The 22,325-nt window shown below is 66.5% G+C and overlaps 7 protein-coding genes across 22 annotated transcripts in view; 3 read left to right on the top strand and 4 right to left on the bottom strand.

Annotated features, from left to right (window-relative positions):
- SLC17A7 (solute carrier family 17 member 7) overlaps positions 1–3,011 on the bottom strand; it is a 6,829-nt gene extending 3,818 nt beyond the window's left edge. The window contains exons 1-7 of the mRNA XM_057387834.1: positions 2,950–3,011; positions 2,211–2,433; positions 1,436–1,554; positions 1,230–1,344; positions 674–761; positions 139–225; positions 3–40 (exon numbers count right to left, since the gene is read on the bottom strand). Coding sequence (XP_057243817.1) covers positions 3–40; positions 139–225; positions 674–761; positions 1,230–1,344; positions 1,436–1,554; positions 2,211–2,433; positions 2,950–3,011 — 732 coding nt within the window. The remainder of the gene's footprint in view (positions 1–2; positions 41–138; positions 226–673; positions 762–1,229; positions 1,345–1,435; positions 1,555–2,210; positions 2,434–2,949) is intronic.
- A 314-nt stretch (positions 3,012–3,325) lies between these two features.
- Positions 3,326–5,999, bottom strand: PIH1D1 (PIH1 domain containing 1). Of its 2 annotated transcripts, XM_057387843.1 has the most exons (9): positions 5,843–5,926; positions 5,703–5,766; positions 5,420–5,608; positions 5,264–5,325; positions 5,103–5,187; positions 4,922–5,015; positions 4,756–4,846; positions 3,877–4,356; positions 3,326–3,800 (listed from the first exon to the last, which is right to left on the bottom strand). In XM_057387843.1, exons 1-9 carry the CDS (start codon positions 5,924–5,926, stop codon positions 3,768–3,770), a joined length of 1,182 nt encoding a protein of 393 aa, XP_057243826.1. In that variant the 3' UTR covers positions 3,326–3,767. The 2 variants fall into 2 exon arrangements, with proteins under 2 accessions (XP_057243826.1, XP_057243827.1); XM_057387844.1 differs by lacking the exon at positions 3,877–4,356 and having other exon boundaries at positions 5,843–5,999.
- ALDH16A1 (aldehyde dehydrogenase 16 family member A1) lies at positions 5,112–12,400 on the top strand. Of its 2 annotated transcripts, XM_057387836.1 has the most exons (18): positions 5,112–5,172; positions 6,326–6,423; positions 6,834–6,936; positions 7,340–7,466; positions 7,716–7,897; positions 7,971–8,048; positions 8,416–8,603; positions 8,732–8,887; positions 9,275–9,466; positions 9,820–9,924; positions 10,010–10,146; positions 10,219–10,312; positions 10,533–10,594; positions 10,872–10,949; positions 11,056–11,230; positions 11,367–11,543; positions 11,817–11,939; positions 12,129–12,400. In XM_057387836.1, the coding sequence occupies exons 2-18, from the start codon at positions 6,328–6,330 to the stop codon at positions 12,279–12,281; spliced, it is 2,226 nt and encodes a 741-aa protein (XP_057243819.1). In that variant the 5' UTR covers positions 5,112–5,172; positions 6,326–6,327; the 3' UTR covers positions 12,282–12,400. The 2 variants fall into 2 exon arrangements, with proteins under 2 accessions (XP_057243819.1, XP_057243820.1); XM_057387837.1 differs by lacking the exons at positions 5,112–5,172; positions 10,219–10,312; positions 10,533–10,594 and having other exon boundaries at positions 5,988–6,423.
- Positions 12,401–12,452: 52 nt separating this feature from the next.
- Positions 12,453–14,826, top strand: FLT3LG (fms related receptor tyrosine kinase 3 ligand). Of its 6 annotated transcripts, none has more exons than XM_057387847.1 (8): positions 12,453–12,844; positions 12,939–13,040; positions 13,280–13,333; positions 13,458–13,601; positions 13,900–14,032; positions 14,106–14,269; positions 14,500–14,572; positions 14,673–14,826. In XM_057387847.1, exons 1-7 carry the CDS (start codon positions 12,815–12,817, stop codon positions 14,539–14,541), a joined length of 669 nt encoding a protein of 222 aa, XP_057243830.1. In that variant the 5' UTR covers positions 12,453–12,814; the 3' UTR covers positions 14,542–14,572; positions 14,673–14,826. The 6 variants fall into 6 exon arrangements, with proteins under 6 accessions (XP_057243830.1, XP_057243831.1, XP_057243834.1 ...); XM_057387848.1 differs by having other exon boundaries at positions 14,509–14,572; XM_057387851.1 differs by having other exon boundaries at positions 14,530–14,572.
- A 44-nt stretch (positions 14,827–14,870) lies between these two features.
- KASH5 (KASH domain containing 5) lies at positions 14,871–17,353 on the bottom strand. 5 transcript variants are annotated; one of them, XM_057387842.1, is made up of 14 exons: positions 17,296–17,353; positions 17,148–17,222; positions 16,880–17,060; positions 16,751–16,800; positions 16,611–16,677; positions 16,387–16,530; positions 16,191–16,311; positions 16,061–16,111; positions 15,909–15,986; positions 15,761–15,817; positions 15,593–15,652; positions 15,396–15,460; positions 15,254–15,311; positions 14,871–15,187 (listed from the first exon to the last, which is right to left on the bottom strand). In XM_057387842.1, exons 1-14 carry the CDS (start codon positions 17,342–17,344, stop codon positions 14,936–14,938), a joined length of 1,308 nt encoding a protein of 435 aa, XP_057243825.1. In that variant the 5' UTR covers positions 17,345–17,353; the 3' UTR covers positions 14,871–14,935. The 5 variants fall into 5 exon arrangements, with proteins under 5 accessions (XP_057243825.1, XP_057243823.1, XP_057243822.1 ...); XM_057387840.1 differs by having other exon boundaries at positions 15,254–15,460; positions 16,387–16,527; XM_057387839.1 differs by having other exon boundaries at positions 15,254–15,460; positions 16,191–16,308.
- Positions 17,354–17,671: 318 nt separating this feature from the next.
- CD37 (CD37 molecule) lies at positions 17,672–19,964 on the bottom strand. 3 transcript variants are annotated; one of them, XM_057387852.1, is made up of 8 exons: positions 19,606–19,964; positions 19,142–19,214; positions 18,927–19,051; positions 18,626–18,700; positions 18,427–18,531; positions 18,166–18,351; positions 18,009–18,092; positions 17,672–17,764 (listed from the first exon to the last, which is right to left on the bottom strand). In XM_057387852.1, the coding sequence occupies exons 1-8, from the start codon at positions 19,945–19,947 to the stop codon at positions 17,687–17,689; spliced, it is 1,068 nt and encodes a 355-aa protein (XP_057243835.1). In that variant the 5' UTR covers positions 19,948–19,964; the 3' UTR covers positions 17,672–17,686. The 3 variants fall into 3 exon arrangements, with proteins under 3 accessions (XP_057243835.1, XP_057243837.1, XP_057243836.1); XM_057387854.1 differs by lacking the exon at positions 19,606–19,964 and adding an exon at positions 19,452–19,595; XM_057387853.1 differs by lacking the exon at positions 18,626–18,700.
- Positions 19,965–20,026: 62 nt separating this feature from the next.
- BAX (BCL2 associated X, apoptosis regulator) lies at positions 20,027–22,319 on the top strand. 3 transcript variants are annotated; one of them, XM_057387856.1, is made up of 6 exons: positions 20,027–20,156; positions 20,285–20,333; positions 21,122–21,283; positions 21,364–21,499; positions 21,577–21,681; positions 21,880–22,319. In XM_057387856.1, the coding sequence occupies exons 1-6, from the start codon at positions 20,042–20,044 to the stop codon at positions 21,979–21,981; spliced, it is 669 nt and encodes a 222-aa protein (XP_057243839.1). In that variant the 5' UTR covers positions 20,027–20,041; the 3' UTR covers positions 21,982–22,319. The 3 variants fall into 3 exon arrangements, with proteins under 3 accessions (XP_057243839.1, XP_057243840.1, XP_057243838.1); XM_057387857.1 differs by lacking the exon at positions 21,122–21,283; XM_057387855.1 differs by lacking the exons at positions 20,027–20,156; positions 20,285–20,333 and having other exon boundaries at positions 20,847–21,283.
- The last annotated feature ends 6 nt before the right edge of the window (positions 22,320–22,325 follow it).

A 22,325-nucleotide genomic window follows, 5' to 3' on the forward strand; every position in this document is an offset into this window, starting at 1 on the left:
ACCAACACCCAAAAGAGGTACCAGCACACCCCGAAGCTCCCTGGGGGGGCACTGGTGTCACTGGGAGCACTGGGAGGGGTCCTGGGGGATCCCGAGGGTCTACGAGGGGCATTGGGGGGTCCCGGGTGGGGGTCTCACCGTAGACGTAGAACACGGAGCTCCATCCCGTGTACTGCACCAGGACCCCGGCCAGGGGCATGGCCACCACCGCCCCCGCGTACGAGCCTGCTCGGGGGGGACAGCGGCAGTCTGGGGACACCCGGGGACAGCCCCGGACCCCCCAAACCCCCGGGAACACCCCCGGACCCCCCAAACCCTCAGGAACACCCCCGGACCCCCCAAACCCTCAGGAACACCCCCGGACCCCCGGGAACACCCCCCCAACAGGTGGAAGCCCCCCGTGCACCCCCACCGTAGGAGACCCCAAGTGTGGGGCTTGGGGGGTGTCCCTGGCCCCAACTTTGGGTTCCTGGCACTTCCTGTCCCACGTCCCCCCAGTCCCCACAAAGAGCGCGGTGGCCCCCAGAGCCCTCGGTAGCCCCGGTGGCCCCCAGAGCCCTCGGTAGCCCCGGTGGCCCCCAGAGCCCTCGGTAGCCCCGGTAGAGCCCTCGGTAGCCCCGGTGGCCCCCAGAGCCCCCGGTAGCCCCGGGAGAGCCCTCGGTAGCCCCGGTACCGCAGAAGGCAGTGGTGGCCAGGCGGCTCCGCTCCAGGGGCGGGGCCCACTTGCTCCAGATGCCGTGGCACGCGGGGTAGGTCACACCCTGCCGAAAAACGGGCGGTGTGGATGGGGACCACACCCATTGTGACCACGCCCTGCCGGACACGGCTCGGGGTCACCAAGGGACGCCCCCATCGCCAATGCGGGTCTGGGATTGCCCCACCCCAACCTCATCGCTCAACRCCCAAACCCGTGCCAAAACATCCGAAATGTCCCAAACCCACCTGAAGACACACGATACCACCCAAACCGTCCCAAACTCAACATGAACTGTCCCAATACACCCCAAACCCACTTGAAACCCCCCTAAACTCACCAGAGAATCTCCTGAGACCTCCCCAAGACACCCCAACGCCAGCTGAAAACACCCCAAACCCCTCTAAACCCCCCCTAAACCCCTCAAAACGGCTCCGAAACACCACAAAGCAGCCGAGACTCAGCAGAAAATCTGCCAGAGCACCTGAAAACAGCCAAAATCCCCCAAAACCGCCGTGTCTGGCCCCAGCCTGACCTCGACCAGCCCCTGCATGACGCGCACGGCGATGACACAGCCGACGTGGGTGCGCGCGGCCGACGGGATCAGCATGTTCAGCACGGAGGTGGACACGATGGCCAGCCCGAACACCCTGCCAAGGGGCCACAGGGGTGACAGCGGTGACTCCACCGTCCCTTCCAGGGCCACCCCCCACTTCAGGGCCACCCCCGGGCCCCTCAGACCTGTTGGCGGCGAATTTCTGGGCGATGAAGCCGCCAGGGATCTGGGTGACGATGTAGCCCCAGAAGAAGGAGCCGTGGATCATCCCCACCGTCTCGGGGTCCCAGTTGAACTGGGCATGCTGGAGGAGGGCGGGGAGGGGTCAGCCCAAGGGGGGCACCCCCTGGACACGCCCTGGTGGGGTGGGGCTGGTCCAGGTGAGTGTCCCCCACACCTCTCTGTGTTCTCTAGACACCCCAAACCTGCGCACACCCCACTCACCCCACACCTGTCCCTGGCGGGGCTCCCCCCTACCTGGACCCGTTAATCCCATATGTCCACCTGTCCACGGGCAGGACTGACCACGCTGACCCAGTACCTGCCTCTGCCCCCCGCAGCTCTGCCTGTCGCTGTCCCTGACCCTTTACCTGTCTGTGGGTGGGGTCGGTCCTGCTGACCCCGTACCTGTCCCTGCCCTCCACTGACCGTGCTGACCCCGTACCTGTCCCTGCCCTCCACTGACCGTGCTGACCCCGTACCTGTCCCTGCCCTCCAGTGACCGTGCTGACCCCGTACCTGTCCCTGCCCTCCACTGACCGTGCTGACCCCGTACCTGTCCCTTCCCTCCACTGACCGTGCTGACCCCGTACCTGTCCCTGCCCTCCAGTGACCGTGCTGACCCCGTACCTGTCCCTGCCCTCCACTGACCGTGCTGACCCCGTACCTGTCCCTTCCCTCCACTGACCGTGCTGACCCCGTACCTGTCCGTGCCCTCCACTGACCGTGCTGACCCCGTACCTGTCCGTGGGCGGGGTTCACCATGCTGACCACGGCCACGCCCAGGTTGCAGCGGATGCCGAAGCTGATGCAGAAGCCGATCCCGCACAGGATGGCGATCCCGTAGCGCCGGGGCAGCCCGCAGAAGGTGCAGTCCAGCACCGGGGGGTGCGCTGGGGTCGGGGTCGCTCCCCCCGAGCTCAGCTCCAGGCTCTCGGGGTCATCCTGGCGCCGCTCCAGGAACCTGGAGGGGCCAGTGGGGGGCTCTGGTCACCCCAGTGCCCCCCCCCCATGTGTCCCCCTGGCCAATTCCTATGTTCTTTCTGGCCCTCGAAGCCCCACCGAGGTCTCTGGGTCACCCTGGAGTGGACAGCGGGGTGCTCCGGTCACCCCATGCCCCCCCACCATGTTCCCCGTGTCCTTTTCCCCCCCGCCGTGTCCCCAGGTCCCCCGTGTCCCCCCCCGCGGCGGCGGTGGCAGCAGATTAAAGGCTCTAAATCCCCCGTGGTGGCGGCGCCAGGGAGGGGACGAGGACAGGGATGGGGACACGCGTGGCACGGACACGCGTGGGCTCGGTGGGGAGGACGCGTGTGCAGGACACCCCAAACCCCTGAACCCCCCCAAATTCCCCCTGCCCCAGGCTCCCAGCGTTGTCACAAGACGGGAGACGCAGCCACAACCAGCCCCACAGCCAAGCCACCCCCAGAGCTCCAGGAGCCCCCTCTCCAATGTCCCCATCCCCCCAAATTCGGGTACTCACCTGTGCAGGCGGCCCAGCCCAGCGCCCACCTGGCGCCGGAATTCCTCCTTGTTGAATTGCATGGTGGCTCAGGGCACCATGACCCGAGGGACCGCTGGCAATGACCCCCAGGACACCACTGTCCCCCCTCGGGAACACCCGGGGGACAMCCAGGGGACAGCTGGGGGTGTCCCCCTCACTCCCTGCAGCCCCCAAGCCCTCTGGTGGCTCCTGGGGGCCTCTTGGCTCTTGCCGGGAAGCTCTGGGAAGTCCCCCCCGGCCCCGCCCGGCCCTGGCTCAGCTCTAAATCCCCCCCAATCCCCCCCTGCGTGGGCTGAGCCACTCGGGGGGGGGGGGGGAACCTCGGGGTTCGTCCAATCACATGACACGGTTTGGGTTTAACTTTTATTGGGGGGTTTTGTAAAAAAAGGGGGTCGGGGGGGAGCATGTAGGGTCCAAGGAGATGAGGAGGGTAGGAAAAGGGGTCAGGAGGGGTTTGGGGGGGAATAGGAGGGGTCCGGGGGAAGTTTCAGGACAGTCCTGCACAGGATCAGGGAGGTCCCAAGGGGACAATCCCGGGGCGGGGATCCAAGAGTGTGCTGGTGGGAGTTCCATGACAATCATGGAGAATATCCGAAGATCCTGAGGAAAGTCCTGGAGAGGTTTAGGGGTGTTCAGGTCAACCCTGAGAAAGACCCCAAGGAGGTCAGAGGGTGCTGAAAGGAGAAGTCCAGGATGGTCCTGGGGTGGGGGATCAGGGAGGCTCCGCGATGATCCTGGGGAGGGTCCAGACCAACACTGGAAGCTCTCGGGGGTCCCGTGGGGACGCCCCTCGCCCCTCACGCACGCAGCGGCATCGTCACGGTGAGAACCTGTAGGGGGCGCACAGCGCTCAGGGGGCGTGTCCCATGGGCGGAGGGGGCGTGTCCCCGCGGTTGCCATGGTTACCTTGGAGCGGCGGTGGAAGCGCGCGCGGCACCGCGCGGGGTCCGGGGGGAGGGGCAGCCCCAGCTCCAGCAGCGCGGCCGCAGCGCCCCCTGGCGGACACGGCCCCCACTCGGCGGCAGCGCCCCCTGGCGGACACGGCCCCCACTCGGCGGCAGCGCCCCCTGGCGGACACGGCCCCCACTCGGCGGCAGCGCCCCCTGGCGGACACGGCCCCCACTCGGCGGCAGCGCCCCCTGGCGGACACGGCCCCCACTCGGCGGCAGCGCCCCCTGGCGGACACGGCCCCCACTCGGCCGCAGCGCCCCCTGGCGGACACGGCCCCCACTCGGCGGCAGCGCCCCCTGGCGGACACGGCCCCCACTCGGCCGCAGCGCCCCCTGGCGGACACGGCCCCCACTCGGCGGCAGCGCCCCCTGGCGSCGGGCGGACCAGCAGCAGCCGCTCCTCGCTCAGCCCCAGCCAGAGGGACCCCGCCCCCTCCTGGGTGGGGCCGAGAAGGGCGGGGTCAGAGCTCGGACACASCCACAGGAGCCCCAAACCCCTACTTGGGGTTTAGGAGAGCCCTGCATTGTCCCCTGAACCCCACTAACAGAGAAACCACTGCTATCACAACCCCCAGCACCTCTCAGTTCTCCCCACTTTTCCCCCTGGATGATGGGAACCACCCCACCGCAACCCCCAGTGCCCCTCCTCACCCCTCAGTACCTCCCTATTACCCCCATTGTCCCCATCCCAACCCCTAGTGCCCCCCCCAAGACCACCAGATGATGAGAACCCCCCTCCCACCCCCGAGTGTCTCCCTGAACCTCCCCATCTCCCCGCACTGCCCCTGAACCCCCCATATCCCAATCTCAGCACCTCCCAGTTCCCCACACTCACCACCTGGGGCAGGTGGACCCGGGCCTGCAGCACCTGCGGCTCCTGGGCTGAGGGCTCAGCCACCACCACGAACTGGGGGGGGTCTGGGGGGCTGGGGGGGGGCACAGGTCAGGCTGGGAGTGCGTCGGTGTTTTTGGGGAGGGGTCCCAGGGGGTTCTCCACTCACCCCGGGAGCTCCTGGATATGAGGCTGGGGCCGGGCCCGGATGTTTTGGGCAGAGATGGAGCCCAGGAATTTCCGGTTCCGCAGCACCCGCCAGCCTGGAGTGATTTCAGGGGCGTCATATGGTGGGGCAGATCCTCCTCCCACAGCCCTATTTGAACTCTCCCAGTAGCCCCCAGTCTCACCAGTGAGCTCCAGTTCCACCCCGTACTTCTCCGACAGCCCCTCCATGGCCACAGTCAGGAAGAACTCGAGGTACAAAGGGTCGGCCTAGGGGAGCCGGGGAGGGGGGTCAGAGCCTTCCCAAAGCCTCCTGAGACCCCAASTGACGTGTCCCGACCCTCACCTGCAGTGTCCTGAAGAAGCCCGAATTCACCACGACATCGTAGGCCGTGCAGCCCCGGCCTCCTGCAGAGTTGAGGCGATTTGAGGAGATTTTGGAGGTCACAGCGGGTGCTCGGGGAAGGAGGGATTTGGGGACAATTTCCAGGGGGTCTCTGACCTCGGTCCAGCTCGGCGTGGGGCTCCCCGAGGCTCATCGGGATCCGGAATGCGCCGTCGGGGCCCGGGGGCTCCTGCAAGAGCCTCTGGAGGCCCGGGGGGGACACGGGGGGCGGCGGCGGCACCTCAGGAGAGTGACAAACGTTGACGAACACTTTGTCCCCCCCCGCGCGGGTCTTCACGCACAGCCCTGGGCGGGGGGAGACACGGGACATGGAAGGGGGGCTCGGGGTCGGCGGGGACCCCCCGAACCCTGCACAAAATCCACCAAAGCACCCCCGTACCCGGCTGCGGGGTGACCGAGCGGGCGGGGCCGGGGCGCGGGGGCTCCTCATGGTCCGGGGTCACCTGCGGGAATGAGGAGCGGTGTTCAGAACCGGGATCGGGATCGGAACCGGGACCGGGAGCTCGTCCCGGAACCCACCTGCAGCAGGAGCCGCCGCAGCGCCGCCTCTTCCTCCGCCTCGTCCGTCTCCAGCTCGGCCGAGAGCAGCGACGGGTCCGCCATGGCCGGAGAGCCCGGGATGGGGAAGGATCCGGGGACGGACACCGGGACCCCCGGGACCCCCGGGACCCCCCGGGCCACCCGCACCGCGACCGCCGCTTCGTTCCGTCACTTCCGCTTCCGCGGAGCCCCGTCTCCATGGTTACGCAGGGACGCTCTGGCCGCCTCCTCCCCATCTCGGTGGTCCCCAGGGACTCTGACCGATCCCGCCCTGTCTCAATGTTCATGCGGGGCTGTTCTGTCCAAGCTGGCCCGGCCCCGGTGCTGCTCCGGAGCCGCTCTGGCCCATCCCGYCCCGTCTCGGTGCTTTCTCGGGGCCGCTCTGGCAGGGCCCGCCCCGTCCGGGTGGTGCCCCGGGGCCGCTCTGTCCAACCCCGCCCCGTCTCTGTGTCCCCTCGGCAGCGATGGCGGCTCTGGCGGCCCTCGGGGTTCCTCCGGTCCCCAAAATTTTCGCCACGATGGAGGAGGGGCCGATCCCCGGCTGGATCAACCCGGGAGAGGTGAGCGGGGTGTGCGGGGGTYCCCCTGGGTGGGCCCTGGGGGGGACCCTGGGGGTTCTGGGGGGGCCCTGAGGATCTCGGGGGTCTCTTGAGGAGCTCCTGAAGGACTGAGGGGGGATCTGGGAGGGCCTTGAGAGAAATAGTGGAGCTGGAAGAAGCATGGCGGGAGGGGGGCGAATTGGGGCAGGTTTTGGGGGGTCCTGTGAGGATGGGGGGTTCCTGGTGGTACTGTGGGGACCCTGGGAGGTGCGGAGGGGTTTCTGGGGCTGGAGGGGTCGCGGGGGGAGCCCAGGGTCCCTTGGGGTGTGTCGAGGTCAAAGTTCCCCAATGGGCCCAAGGTCATTTTGGGGGTTGGGAGGGGCACTTTGCCGGGACCGGGGGTCCCAGAAGTGTCCCCCACTTCTGCCCAGGCGTGGCTGGAATCCCACGGCCGCAACCTTGGACACTTTGTGGCTGGAACGTGGCTGAAGCCGCCTGGAAGGACAAGCCTGGAGTGCCATGAGGCTGCCACTGGTATGGGGAGGGGACAAGGAGAGGGCAGGGATTGGGGTTAGGGACTGGGATTGAGTGTCACGGATTGGAGTCAAAGACTGAGGGTCAAGTCAGGGTCAGTGTTGGGAGTCATGGGTTAAGGGCAGGGTCATGGACTGGAGGTCAGGGACAGGGTTAGGATTGGGGATTAAGGGTCAAGGTCACAGATTTGGGGTCACTGTTCCAGACCAGGAGCAAGGACAGGGTCAGAGGTAAGGGACTGGGGTCAGGGATCGGGTGAGGGTCATGGATTGGGGTCAGGGTTTGGGGGTCACAGTCAGGGCCACGCTCTGGGGTCCAGGTTTGGGATCAGGGTCATGGACTGGGGGCCAGAGGTTGGATGGCAGTCACTGGGCAGCCCCTGTCACAGCCTGTCTGTCCTCAGGCCGGAYGGTGGCCGTGCTGCCGGCGGGGGACAGTTCAGACCTGGCTGTGGCCGTGGCGGCGGCGGCAGCGGCAGCTGAGGCCTGGGCCGGGCTGGGGGGGCCCCAGCGAGGGCAGTGCCTGACCCGGTGAGTGACACTGTGACTTGTGGTGACCTTCTCTGTCCTTCTCAGGTGACCTTTGACCTGTCCCTGTTCTATCCATCCCTTGTGGCAGCATCACCCCCGGTGATTCCGGGGGACACAAAATCCCTCCGGGCTCCCCCTGCGCCCTCGCCACGTCCGTCATCCCTGATGTCCACTCTGTGTCCCCCCACGTGTCCTGGTGTCTCCCCGATGTCCCTCCCATGTCCCCCCCGTGTCCCTGGTGCCCCCCAGGCTGTCTGCCACGCTGGAGGGTGACCACAGGGGGACAATGGGAGCGCTGCTGACCATGGCCGGTGGGCGACCACTCTGCCGGACCCTCGGAGCCGACCTGGACTTGGGGCTGCGGCTGCTCCGGGCGCCTGCGGTGGGGGCCCAGCTCGGCCCCCCTGGCCTGGAGGGCTGGACCCCCCTAGGTGAGCAACCCCTTGTCCGCTCAGCATCCCCTGTCCCCTCTCCATGTCCCCTGACCCCCTGTGTGTCCCCCAGGGGTGGTGGCCGTGGTCCTGGGGGGTCCCTGCTCGCTGCCAGCGCTGCTCTGGAAACTGGGGCCACTCCTGGCCATGGGTGAGTGAGTGGGGTTGGACAGTTTGGGACCTTGGGGACGGTTAGGRACCCTAGGGGACAAGGAGAGAGGCAGAGAACTGTTGGGAACTGGGGAACAATTGGATGCCCTGGGGACAATTGAGGACATTAGGGATGAGGGGGCATGCGGGCTACAGCTGGGGACCTTGGGGACAATTGGGGATCCAGGGACTATGGGATCCCCAAAGGGATCAGGGGGGGATCCAGGCGGGAGGAGCTTCCCAGTGTCCCTGGAGGGGATGCTGTGCATTTTGGGGATTCCCAATGTCCCCGTGGGGGGTGCTGGCTGTGTCTGGGGTGTCCCGATGTCCCTGCAGGATGTCTCAGCTGTTTTGGGGTGTCACCACAGGGAACACGGCTCTGGTGCTGTCTCCTCCGGCCRCGGCTCTGCCGCTGCTGCTGCTGGGGGAGCTCAGTGCGGGAGGGGCAGCGCTGCCCTCCGGGGTGCTCAACATCCTCGTGGGACCCCCGGGGCTGTGCAAGGCCCTGCGTGCCCACCCCGAGGTCACGTCTGTCACCTTCCTTGGAGCCCCCCAGGTATGGTGATGGCACAGCAATGGCAGGTGACAACAACGGGGCGGGCCGGCACTGCCCCCTCCTCCCCCCCCATTCGGGGGTTCCTGGCTGTGTCTGGGGGTCCCCATTTTCTGTCTCCGGTTCCCCAGGAGGAGCTGCAGTCCTTGGTTTGGGGGTCCCCGTGCCGGGGGCCACGCCTGGGGGGTTCCTGGGGSGGCCGTGTCGTCGTTATCGTCCTCGACTCGGCCGACCTGGACAGCGCGGCCGCCGCCATCGCCACCACTGCCGCCACCCCTCTGCCGCTGGTGGGGTTTGGSGGCTTCTCGGGGAGGTTTTCTTGTGGGGTTTTTCAGGTTCTTTTCGGGGGACGTTTCAGGAGGTTTTGAGGGAGTTTTTTTGGGGGGATTGGGCTTTTTTCAGGGTTTATTTTTGGGGTATTTTAGGGAGGCTTCAGGTGGTTTTGAGGCGATTTTTGTTGGGATATCTGGGAGGTTTTGTGGGGTTTTTTTTGGGAGGTTTTTTTTTGGTAGGTTTCAGGGGGTTTTAGGGTTTTTTGGGGGGTATTTTTGTGGGGGTTTCAGGGAGGGTTTGTAGATTGTTTTGGGGTTTTTTTTTGGGAGGTTTTGGGAATTTTTTTGGGAGGTCCCAGGAGTGTCCCAGGCTGCCCTGACATTCACCCACCGTGTCCCCAGTTCCCGTGGGGAGGGTGTGTAGTGCTGGCTCAGGACGTGGTGGTGGCAGCGCTGGAGCAGCGGCTCCGCACCCGGCTCGGGGGGCTGCGGCTTGGGGACCCCTTGGACCCTAAAACAGAGGTGGGGCCGCTGCCCCCTGGGGCTCCCCCACCTGAGGGAGTGGTGMAGGAGGCACGGGAGGAGGGGGCTCAGGTGAGTGCTACACAAAGTGGGCCAGAGGTGGGGTGGCTGTGGGAACATTGGGGTGACACAGAGGGGTTGGGGGAAGGGGAGGGAGACATGGTGTTTGGCAGTTTCCAGATGTTTGGGTCGAGTCTGAGATGTCGTGGACATTGGGGTCCCCTGGGGGAGAGTTGGAGGGGTCTCCTGGGGGGAAATTTGGGGGTTCCTGGACATTGGGATCCCGTGCGTGTGAGTTTTGGGGTTTCTGGATGTTGGAACCAACTGCAGAGGTCCTTAGAGGTTCCTTGGGGGCAGTTTGGGAATGCCTGGGGCGACACTTCGGGGGCGCCTTTTTGATGAGACCTCTGTTTCCCCCCCCCCAGGTTTTCCAGGCTCCGCTGCCGCCACTGCCAGAGGTGGGAGATCGTTTCTACCCACCCACACTGATCTCGGGGGTGGCCCCGACCTCGCGCTGCCTCCGGGAGCTGGTGGGTGCCCCTGAGTGAGCTTGGGTGAGGGGGGAACCCGGGGGTGCCTTTCGGGGATCCCCTGAGTGTCCCCTCGCCCTGCCAGGCCCCGGGGCCGCTGCTGGTGCTGCTGTCCGTGCGTGGGCCCACTGAGGCCGTGGCCGTAGCCTCAGCGCTGCCCCGAACCGTGGCTGTCTCAGTCTGGGCCCAGGATATCACCGTGGCCTTGGACACGGCCAACAGGTGACTGTCAGCCCTTTCTGAGCCCTGAGCCCCAGAGTGACCACTCAGCACTGACCACTGGCCCCTCTCCAGGCTGCCCCAGGGGCTGGTGTGGCTCAATGCCCTGGACCTGCTGGACCCCAGCGGGGGATGCGCCGGGGGGCCTGCAGACACTGACCTGGATGAGGTGGGGGGCTCCTGARGGGACTTGGGGGTGTCCTGTGTGGTTTGGGAGTGGTCGCAGGGGGGTTTGGGGGCTCCCTGGAGAAGATGGAGGGAATGTGGCAGTTTCCTGGGATGGGTCCTGAGTGGTTTGCAGGAGGATGGGGTGGGTTTTGGGGGTACCGGGGAGGGGGGTGGGCCTGTGCCGTTGCAGATGGGCTGTGCCCTCACTGTACCCCCTCCAGGCGCTGCAAGAGTTCGGGTGCCCCCCCTGGGAACAGCCCCCCAAGGTGGATGAGCCACTCAGGTACCCCCTGATGGGACAAGGACCCCTGCCCAGGATGAAGATTCCCAAGTGGGGGGGTCCCAGGACAAGAGCTCTGAGACTGGGACCCCACTGGGACCCCAGTTTAACACCCTTAGAACCCTCTTCTTTCCCTCTCTGGATGGTGSCAGTCCCATCCCGTCCCCCCAGAGGGTCCCGTGTGCCCCTCTGGACCCGAAACCTTCCTGTGTCAGGGGTCGCGGTGCCCCCCCCCGTGTCCCTCTGCAGCAATGCTCTTTGGTCCTGTTTCCTGTCACAGCCCATTGGTGACCGTGGATGACCCCGGCGATTCCGACTTGGCTCAGGCCGTGGCCGCAGCCCGCGGGGCTGCCCCTGGGTGAGTGATGGCGGCGGGGCTGGTGGCCCTCCAGGGATGTCCCCGATTATGGGACCTTTGGGGGGGGGGGGCAGGGGGCCGTCACAAACGCCCCCGACTTCCGCAGGTGGGGACGGCTGCCGGGGGCCTCGCGGGCCCAGGTGTTGCGGGGGGCGGCGGCAGCGCTGGAGGGRCGACATGGTACCCTCAAGGACGGCGACAACGGCGACAGCGACGGGAGCCTGCGGAGAACGCTGCTGCGCTGGGCGGCGCACGTGGAGCGTATGGCGGGGGCCGTGCAGGTGGGCGGAGCTAAGGGGTGGGGCCGGGAGGGGGCGGAGCTAGAGTGAGGGACGCAGGCGGGACTGGACGGTGCAATGGGAGGGGTCTTTGCCGATTTGGCGCGGCTTCTGAGGGGGCGTGGCCAATCCTATGCAGGAGGTGCCCGGTGGGCGGGCCCTTGTGACGCGGCGGCCTCTCGGAGTGGTGGGCGTGGCCTGGGGCTGCCCCCGCCCCCTAACGTTGGAGCTCCTCTTCCCGGCGCTCGCGCTCGGTAACTGCGTCGTGGTGGTGGCGCCCCCTGGCTGCACCGGCCCCGCACAACGGCTACGGCAGGTGCGAAACCCCCCTGGTGACCCCCACTCGGGTGACACTTGTGATCCCCCCAGGACCCCCCGGGTGACTCCCCTTTGTGACYTCCCCACTGCAATTCCCCGGGATCCCCTGGTGCCTCCCCGTGAACTCCCCAACACCCCCTCCATAAGTTGCTACGTGCCGCCTGCGACCCCCCATGTGCCCTCCCACTATCCAGGAGTCCCCGTGTCCCCTCCCATCACCCCAAGGACATCCCCGCCCCTCGGTGACACTCCCCCCTTCCCGTGTCCCCAGGCTCTGGTGGCCGCGGGGCTCCCCGGGGGGGCCTTGACGGTGTTTCCCGGCAATTCCCGGGGGTCCGGATCCCGCCTGGCGCGACAGCACCCGGACGGCCTCTGGCTTTGCGGGGCGGACACGGTGAGTGGCGGGGGGACACGTGGGTGCGGGGGACACAGAATGTGGGGACATGAGAAGTGTGGACAGTGAAAGTTGGGGGGGGTCTCCGTGACATTTTTGGGGTCCCAAGCGATCGGACAGTCGCTGCGGTGGGKATTTGGGGCGATGGGGGCATCGCCCCAGCTGTCCCCACTTGTGTTAACTGCGTAGGACTGCGACTGGGCCACTGCCGTGAGCGTCCCCCGTGTTTGGGGTGTCCCGGCGGGACTGCTGGGGCAGGACCCCCGCCCCGGCTCCGAGCGCGAACTGGAGCTGCGCTGCACCCGCTCCCACTGCCTTTGGCTGCCGGGGGGTGGTCGCTGAGCCCCCCCGCGGGCCATCCCCCAAATCTGCAAGGATTTCAGACCTCACACTGTGCTCCCAAACCCGCGACCCCCACCCCAATAAACCGCTCCGAGCCGCAGCCGCTGTCGTGTCTCTGTTTGAGGGGAATGTGAGGGGTGCCAGGAGGGTGTTCAGGGTGGAGTGGGGGGATGTTTTGGGGGTGCCCCGCCCCCGCACGTGCCCGGACGCCCGGGCCTCCAGTCCCTCGCTCGGGGCAGCCACACCCAAAGCTCTGCGGGTCCGGGCGGGGGGTCCCGAGCGCAGAGCCCCTTGGGATTCGGGAGGAGGTCCTCGGGGTGAGGAAGGGGCGGCCGGGGGTCCCCTGGGAGGGAGGCGGAGGCTCGGGACGTTCCGCTGCCCTCTCGGGTTTCCTGGGCCCCCTCCCGTCTCGGTCCCGCTTTCGCTTTCGGCAGCGGCTCTGCTGCTGCCCGAGGGGTCCCGGGGGGGGGTCGCGGGGGCGGCTCCGGGAGCGCTCGCGGGTCCCCGTGCGCCGCCCCCAGCTCGGCACCGCCATGGACTTGCCCCTCCCCYGCTCTGCTCTGGTAAGTGGGGACCCCCTCCTCGCAATTTGCCCCGAGCCCCTCTGGGACCCGCGAGAGCCCCTCGCGATGCCCAGAGCCCCCCCCTCCCCTCCAGGTGCCGTTTCTGCTTCTCCTGGTCGTGTCCGCCCCCAGCAGCTGCTGCTCCTTCGGCTTTAACCCCATCAGCAGCACCTTCAACGCGCACCTGAACAACCTGGTGAGACACCTCAGGACCCGCTCCTGCAAACCCTGGGAGCTCCCCAACCTCCACTATCCTCGTGGGACCTCCTGGATCCCGCGACCCCCCAAACTCTCTCATTCCCCAGGGAAGGCCCCACCCTGAGTCCCAAAATCCCCGATTGCACCCCCTCACCCCCAAAGGGTCGTTGGGGACTCCCTGGGTGCCCCCCTCAGCCCTTTGTGCTGGTTTTGGGGACCCCCTYGCCTTTTCCACAGACTCCCTGGCTGCTCCTTGACTACCCTGTGGCGATGCCCAGCAACCTGGAGCCGGTGAGCAATAGTCCCCCAAATTCTGCATGTACCCCTCCATTCCCCCGCTCTTCCTCCACCCCCTGACACATCCGACCCCTGACCAGTGTCCACCCTCAAATCCCAAACTTCCCTGGTCCCCCAGGACAGTGGCTGCTCTGATCTCTGGGGGCTTCACTTTGGGGTGGTGGCTCTGCAGCGAATGCTGGGAGTAGCGGGGAAGGATTTGGCACCCCTGCTGAGGACCCTCCTTGCCCAGCTCCACTTTGTGGCCGAGTGCGGCATTCAGGTGGGTGTGGCTCAGGGGGCTCCAGGGAGGCTAGGGGTTCTAAGAGAGGGTGGGTAGGGGCTTGGGAGGCTCTGGTGGKTGGTTATGGGTGGTCCTGGGGAGGCCAATCTGAGTCTGGGGGTCTGAGTGGCTGTGGGGACCTTTCAGGGCTCTGGGGGSGATACTGAAGTGTCCAGGGTTACTCTGGGACTCTTGGTGGGGGGTGGGGGTGGGATCTCGTACCCATTTCTGGGGCTTCCTGAGCAGTTCAGAAGTGGTCTGGGGTCCCACGGGGGGCGCTTTTGTGACACTCCCCCAGGACCCCCAGGGCTGCGTCCGGCTGGAGACGGTGAATGTGTCGCAGCTGTTGGAGACCCTGGTGCAGCACCTCGGGGAGCTACAAGGAAGACCCCCCCACTTTCCTGGCTGCTCCCGCCTGCGCTGCCACCCAGGTACCTCCCCAGGACCCCCAAGAGMCTCCCCCCGGCCCCCCCAGGACAGCTGCTGACTGCCTTCTCCCCACAGGCCCGACGCTGACCAGCCTGGCARTGCAGCACAAGGGGACCTTGGTGGCCAGGCAGGGACCCCCCAGCCCCCCTGGACACGGGCTGGTGCTGCTGGGGGGAGTTGGGGGGGCCCTGGGCCTCGTGGTGGCGGCCTGGGTGCTGCGGAGGAGACCCTGTGCCCAGGTGGGGATAATGTGGGCACTRAAGGGCACTGGGGACACTGGAGGTGACGGTGCTCCTGGGGGCACTGGGCGTGCTGGGGCACAGGGAGCACTGGGTGTGCTGTGTGTGTTGAGGACACTGGGGACCTGTGGGTGCTGGGTGTCTTGGGGATGTTGGGAGCACTGGTGGCAGTGGGAGGACTGAGGACACTGGGGAGCACTGGGAGATCCCTTCCCTCAGCCCCCCCCCAGCCCTTACAGGGATCCCTGACGTTGGAGCAGGACGGGACCTGAGTTGCTGAGCGGGACTTGGAGACAGACACAGGTACTGGGACGTTCCTGGATATTGAGATTGCTGGGAACCTCCTGAGGGGCCCAAGGGGAGGCCCCTGGATCATCAGGTCTCACCCTATGCCCCTGTCCAGGCTGGCCTGAGCCACTGGAGAGAGATGGGGAYCACCTGGTTCCCTGCTGGAAGTCCTTGGGGGCTACCCTGGGATCTCCCGGAGCCATGGCGAGATGGGGGGCGAACAAGCCTGGCCCCCTGCAGGGCCCATAAAGCTGATCTTGACACCCTGACTCTGACCCTGGTCTGGGAGGAACTGGATGGACTGGGACAAGCGTTTGGGGAAACAGGTACAGACTGGGGTGGACGCAGCAGTGCCCAACTGGTCTTTACTGTGGGGGCTCACAGGGGTGGGGGGCTCCGGTAGCGCAGCTGGGGCTGGGGCCACTGGCGGGGCAGGAGGTAGAGCAGGGCCAGCAGTGCCAGTAGTGCCAGAGCCCAGGGTGGCAATGGTGCCCACGGTGACAACGGTGCCTGTGGAGCCACTGCATCGGCCACCTCCTTCGGCATCTCCTCACTGCTCCCCGCTGGGCCTCCGCCTCCGGACACCGCTGTCCCTATGTCCTCCTCCTCCTCCTCCGTGTCCCCTGTCCCCTGGGCAGAGCCTCTGGGTCAGTGGCTGTGGGGACCGCATGGGGTCTCCCTTGACCCCACCCTTACCTGACTCACYGCCGCTGTGGCCTGGATGTCCGGTTGGCCGCGTGGGCACCATGGGCGCCTGTGGGAGGGAGAGGGTGAGGGTGGCAAGGTGAGGACTCCGGAGTATCCCGATGATGTCCCCACACACGTGTCCCCCCTGTACATGGCCCAGGCGTCCCGCATCCGGCCCAGCTGCTGCCTCAGACGTGTYGTCTCCAGCCGCAATTCCTGAGGGGAGAAGGGGGTTGTCACCCTCTGCCCTTGACCTCCACATAGAGGGGGGCCACCGTGRTGTCCTGCTGTGGCCCAGGTGCTGTGTGGCTGCTGTCTGGGCTCACACCAAGCCCAGACATGTCATACCTGCACCACCCGCTCATACTCCTCCAGTGCTGCTGTCAGCTCCTGTGCCCGCTGCCCTGCCTGTGGGGACAGGGCCTGGATGTGAGGAACAGGAGGGGCTGTGGGAGAGGGCTGGGGGTGGCCCTGGTGACAGCTGAGGTGGTAGCAGTGTCACTGGGCAGTAGTCACCTGGGCAAGGGCTGCATCCCGGGCAGAGAGCAGGGCAGTGCCACGGCAGAGCTGGGCCTGGGCAGAGGGAAAGGGACAGTGACACACCTTGTCACCATCTAGCACAGCCCCCAGCACCGCTCAGTGTGGCCAGTGTGCCACTGCTCACCTCCAGACTGGCCATCCGGGCTGCCTGTGCCTGGATCTGCTCCCGCAGTCCCTGGCCCTCGGCAAGGAGTCGCTGGTTCTGCCAGGGGTGAAATGGTGCTGGGGTTCCCTGTGGCACTGCCTGACTCAGGCAGCTCCCAGTGCCAGGCTCACCTCCTCCTGTAGACCCTCGGCCCGTGAACATAGGYTGCGCTGCTCCTTCTCCTGGGGAGGGCATGACCATGAGGGCACACCGCATGACACCACACATGACAGCGCGTGGCACCTGGGATGAGCCTCTCACCGTGTGCCGTGCCTGCCGCCGGAGCTCAGTGTTCTCCTCCTCCAGACGCTTCACCACAGCCTTCACATCCTCCAGCTCCTCGGCAGCCACCCTGGCCTGCTCCAATGCCTGCCGGCTGCTGCTGGAGGCAAACAGTGTTTTAAGCATTCCCAGGATGCTCATCCAGACCCTATCCCTGGAAGCCCCTCGGGAGCACCTTCGCAGCTGCGCCTGGAGCTGCGCAGTCTCCTCGGCCAGGTGGGCATTGAGCTCTTCGGCCAGCTCGGCATCCCGCTGCAGTTTGGTATTCTGGGCYGCCAGCTGCCGGGCACGGCTCCGCAGCTCTGCAGTCTCGGCACTGCTGGGGAGTCCTAACTGGTCCCGGGTTGCTCTTGGCAACACAGCTAGGGATGGCAGGGTGTCCCCACAGCGGGCACTTACGGGGTGGTGACGTCCATGTTGTCACCTTGGAGCTGTGTGGCCGCTTGGGCTGCCTGTCCGTTGTCTTCTGYGGGATGGGACACAGGGGGCTGTTCTTTGGGACTTCCATTGGGGCTCACTTTGCCTGTGCCGACACCTACCCACTGGCGCYGATCCAGTGTCACCAGTCGCCACATCCTGTTCCTCAGCCCTATGTGGATGGAGCCGCGGGTCAGCATCACTGACCGGTCCTTCCAGCCCYGGCCACTGCCCCATCCCTGGGCACCGGCCTGTCCTGCCGGCATGCTGCAATCCAGCTGCGCATGGCGGCGCAGAATTGGGTCCAGTCCAGCGCAGTGCCTGTGGCTGCAGAGTCCAGTGCCTGCTGCAGTGCCTGCAGTCGCCTGTCGTGCCCACTGTGACCCGTCATCGCTGCCACATACTCGACCACTCGCTGCGGCTGCACCGTGCCTGGGGCAGATGGAGGGGTCAGGGATGGCGGTGACCATCCCRGGCCACTTTGGCTGTGGCCACCATGGCCCCAGGGTGTTTGGCTACCTGTGCGCTCTGGGTCGCAGGCAGCGAAGGTGCAGTCGAGGGCAAACTCGTCCGAGCAGCTGCTCTCGGCAGGGGCTGAGGGGGGGACATGAGTTATGGGTGGGCCCTGCGGTTCACCCCCCGCCCCGCTCCCTCATGGTCCCCGCACCTGGCAGGGGGATGACGGCACCCGGGGCACAGGGCCCCTCCGCAGCCATGGTGTTCAGGAGTGCTCCGGTGTCGCCGCTGCCCGAGCCGGGGGTCGGAGGTTTCTGGGGGTCCCAGGGTCGTCGTGGGGCTGAGGGGGGGCCCTGTGGCGGGGCGGGAATCGCCTCACGGCGGGGAAAGGGGCGGGGCCTCGCGCGAGCCCTTCCCGCCCAGAGGAAAGGAGGCGTGTCCAGAGGAAAGGGGGCGGGGAAAGGGGCGTGTCCGGCGCTGCTCCACGCGGGCCGCGCGTTCCCAGTCCGCTCCCGGTCCCGTCCCAACTCCGCTGTTTTCCAACGGCTTTTATTGACGGAGAAAACCCGCCCCGCGCTTCTTCCCACCCCGCTCCGGCCCCCTCAGAGCCCTCGCAGCAGCTTCTCGTAGTGGGTGTCCAGGTTCCGGACCAGGAACATCGACATCATCAGCAGGGAGAGCTGGGAGCAGAGAGCGGGATCAGCCATCCCGGTTCCCCCCCGGATCTTTGACAACCCCCCCCCCACCTCCCGGCCACGCTGAATCCCCCACGGACCCTTCTGGCCGCCCTGAATTTTCACCTACTCCCTGCCTCCCCACAGACCCGTCCCTGAATACCCCCTGGTCCCCTGGCTGATACCTAGCCCATCCACCCTATGGTCCCACAGCTTCGCGACCCCCCCAGCCCCAGGGCAGCTCTCCTACCTCCCCCAGGCCGATGCCTATGCAAACACCCACGATGGTGACCAGGTTTCCAGCCAGCCAGATCTGGACTTTCTCCTTGCAGCCCTGKGATGACAACTGGGTGTCACTTGGAGCTCCTCACAGAGCTCCAGGGCCCCCTGATTCCCCCGTGCCTCACCCTGGGGAAGATGTCCTGTGGGGCAGCCGTGGGGCAGCGGCCGTGGGGGAGCATCCATGGGTGCTGTTGGGTGCTGTTGGGTGCCCTGAGGCAGGAGCAGGGGATAGCCCTGTGTGTGTCCTCGTTGCTGATGAAGTCATCGTGTTGGTCCCAGTCCTGGGGTCCTTTCCAGCCACAGCAGCCGAGCTGGGGGGGGGGGGGGGCAGGGAGTCAATGGGGTGGCCATGGGGTGGCTCTGGGGTCTTTTTGGGGGGGTCTCACCTGCTGCTGGATAGCATCCCAGCTCTCGTGGGGGTCCCCGGGTGGTCTTTGGACTGGGTACTCCCAGATCAACTCCTCCACGTAGGTGGCCACCTTTGTAGCCAGCTGGGGAGGGGSATCAGCATAGCATTTCTCCATGACCCTGGGGTGTCCCCCGGYCCCGGAGTCCCTCCCCTGCCCCAGGGGCCTCTCCACTCACAGTGGCACGCTGCATGTACACGATSATGCCCACCGTGATCTGAGTGGCGAAGAGCAGCAGCAGGATTCCAAAATACTTTTGGAATAAACAGAGAATGTGGGGGTCAGCCAGCCCCTTCCCCCCACCTCTCCCCAGCATTTGGGGCAGCTCAGAGGAGTCCCCAATACCCACAGCTGCACCCTACCCACAGGATGTGGCGGCACCACGTGGTCCCGTGGTTGCCTCAGGAAGTTGCAGCACAGCTWCCCCAGCTACCCCCCAGTTCTCTGACCCCTCCCGACCCCCCAGTCGCCCAACTCACCAGCCCCAGCATGACCTTCACCTCCTTCAGGGCCCCTAGGCACCCCAGGAATCCCAGGAGCATTGTGATGATGCCGACCCCAGAGAAGCCATAGGACCAGACCCTCAGGCTGACCAGTGGTGATCCTGGGGGACACGGGGTTGGGTGGGTCATGGAGCCCCCCAGCTCAGGGTGCCATGCGTCTTGTGGTAGTCCAYGCTTTGGGGGTCCCTTACCCAGCATGGCAGCGAAGCTCTGCCGGTCGAAGAGGACCCAAAAGCCGAAGGCGAGGAGGAGGATACCCAGGAACTGGGGGAGGCCGGGGGGAGCCCAGGTCAGGAAACTGAGACTCCCAGTGCCTGGGAGATTGTTGCCCCCCACCAGGTCCCCCCGTGTCCCCTTAGCCCCAGATCCCCCCCATGTCTCCCCTGTCCTCCAAGCCCCYCCATGTCCTGCATCTGCCCCCTGCCTCTCAAGTCCCTCCCAGGCCCGTGTCCCCCCATCAGCCCCCAGGCTCCCAAGTCTCCCCCCACCAGCCTCACTCACGAAAAAGAAGAGGTTGAGGAGGAAGAGGAARCACTTGGTGCAGCCGAGGCAGCTTTTGGGGCTCATGTCTGCACGGCGGTCACACACACACACGGACTCAGAGCACACCCCAAGCCCGAATGCCACCCCAGAGTCCCCGTTCCCCCCCGCGCACCACCGGTCGCTCCTTCCGCTTCGTCCCGCACCGCCGTCTGGGGCCCCGCAGGAAGCGTCGGGGGCGGTGAGCCGGGACCTCCGAGGCCGACAGAAGAGGCGGCCGCAGTGTGACCCCCGGGAGTGTGGGGTAGCCCCGGGGGTCCCGGGGGGCTGCGGGGGCGGGACCGATGCGGGGGGAGGCGGGACCCAGGAATGAGTGACGGGATGAGGGGCGGAGCCAAGCAGCGAGGGGCGGGACCGAATGAGGGGCGTGACGTAGCAATGAGTGACGGGCAAAGAGGAGGGATCCACGTGTAGGGGGCGTGGCGATGGGCGTGGCCTCTCTAGGCACCCTGCCCATCTATGGACCATGGCCCCTGTCACGTGACCACGGCTTTCCGCCTGGCGGCGCCGGGGTCATGTGACCCCGACGAGGACCACGTGGTTAGGGCGCGATGGCGGCGGCGGCGGCTTCGGCCCAGCGGGGCGGGGGCAGCGGTGGCGGCGGCGATCCCGGGGCCGGGGCTGGGGGCGGCTCCGGCGAGCCCGCACCGCCCCCGGGGGGTGGCGGTGAGTGGGGGGGTGGAGGGTTGGCGGGATCTCCGGAGGGGCGCGGCCTCTACGGCCTCGGGGGGCGGCGGCGGGGACCGGGGTCTGTGGCCGCGTACACCTCCGGGTCAGCGCCCCGCTTTCCGCAGGGGCCTCCTCGGACCAGATCATGCAGACGGGGGCGATTCTGCTGCGGGCGTGAGTGGGGGAGCCGGGGACCGCCGGGAGAACGGGCGGGGCCGGAGGGGGACAAGGGGCGACTTGTGGGGCACGGGGTGCGGGGGGAACTTGGGATTGGGAGGAGACTTGGTGGTCCTGAGAGGATGTCTGGGAACACAGGGTGCGGGTTAGGGGCTGGCGACTTGGGGGACAGCAGGTGCAGGAGGACACGGGGGAACACGGGCCTCGGGGGGCACTTATGGTGCAAGGGAAATGTGGGGCGMCTTGGGGAACACAGGGTGCAGGGAGGACTTGGGACTGCGGCGGGTACTTGGGGTGCAGAGGGTAAATGCAGGGGCTCGAGAGGATTTGGGACGGGGGGACGGACACAGTGTGTAGGGGACTGGGTACTCGGGGAGGGATTAGRGGGACTTGTGGGGGGACTCGAGGATCTTGGGACATGGAGGCACTTGGGAGGCACTTGGACAGAATAGGGTGTAGGGGGGACCTGTGAGGAATCTGGGGTGGACACAAGGCGGGGGTACTTGAAACTTGGGGTGGGCCTGAGAGGATACAGAACTGGGAGGGCATGGGGTGCAAGGGGAGACCTTTGGGACACTGTGCATGTGGGGACTTGGGCTCTGTGGGGCACAGCAGGGACATTGGGGAGGACTTGAGAGAGTCCCGGAACTCGGAGTCAAGCTGGGACACAGCGAGACCTGGGCTCTGGGCATGACGTGGGGAAGGACCTGGGCTCTGAGGACAGGGATGGGGTCACATGGAGACAGGGGGAACACGGCGGGTACCCAGAGTGCCGGGGGTCCCAGGTTCGTGCGGGACCGTGTGGAGCGCTGTGGGGACCCCCAGGCCGTGGCCCTGAGCGTGGCCGAGCTGGGYGAGGCTCAGCCCAGCAGCCCCGACACCAAACGCCTCAGCGAGTGCCTGCGGCGCATCGGTGATGAGCTCGACAGCAACATGGAGCTGCAGAGGTGGGCAGCTGCCACTTTTTGTGGGGTGTCCYGGGTGTCCCCAACCCTGCTCTGACCATCCCTGCCATGCTGTGCCACAGGATGATTGAGCAGGTGGGGTGTGATGCCCCCAAAAAGCTGTTTTTCCGTGTGGCCAAGGAGATGTTTTCTGATGGCACCTTCAACTGGGGCCGCGTGGTCGCCCTGTTCTACTTTGCCTGCAAACTGGTGCTGAAGGTGAGCCTGCCTGGAGCTCCCCAAAGCTCTTCCCTGGTCCCTCTGMACCTTCTTTGAGCCCTCCCTTCTCCCCACAGGCTCTCTGCACCAAGGTCCCGGAGCTGGTCCAGACCATCCTGCGCTGGACCATGGAGTATCTGCAGGAGCACGTGCTGGCCTGGATCCAGGCCCAGGGTGGATGGGTGAGGCTCTAAATCCCCCATTTCTTGGGGAGGGGGCTGAGCCCTTGTTTGGGAATTGCCCCTTCCTAACATCCCCTTTTACCCCAAGTCCTTCTCTTTATTCTTCGTTTCCCAACTCCCCTTGAGTCTGATTGTTCTGGGGGGGAGTCTGGGAACCCSAAACAYGTAGTGATTCCCTTTCCTGTGTATCTTCCCCAGGAAGGGCTGTTGTCCCACTTTGGAACCCCCACGTGGCAGACCATCACCATTTTTGCTGCTGGTGTCCTCACWGCGTCGCTGACCATCTGGAAGATGTCCTAGACTCTCGGGAGGGCCACATTTTTGTCCCCTCCACCCCCACTCCTGGGMCCCCTCCCCGGAGTGGCCCTGCTGGCAGGGATGGTGCTGACCCCCAGCAGCTTCCAGGGCCGAGGGGTTTTTTAACCAACAGGACTCGCTCACCTGAATGTTGGGGTGGTGATGGAGCTGGGGGGGGGGGCCCTCACCTCCTTCCCCCAGTCACCCCCACCCCTTTTCCATGAGTGCCCAGAGGCCACTGGTAAAAGGGGTAAAAGGCTGGGATTTGGGGGTGGGCACACTCCCCCTTACCCTCCCATGCCTGCCAGTCCCAGTGCTGGGCCCCCCTGGCCTCAGTTTGACCCCAG

The sequence above is a fragment of the Malurus melanocephalus genome, unplaced genomic scaffold (assembly GCF_030028575.1).
Source record: "Malurus melanocephalus ecotype Western Australia unplaced genomic scaffold, MMel_1.1 scaffold_1397, whole genome shotgun sequence".
Classification (NCBI taxonomy): domain Eukaryota; kingdom Metazoa; phylum Chordata; class Aves; order Passeriformes; family Maluridae; genus Malurus; species Malurus melanocephalus.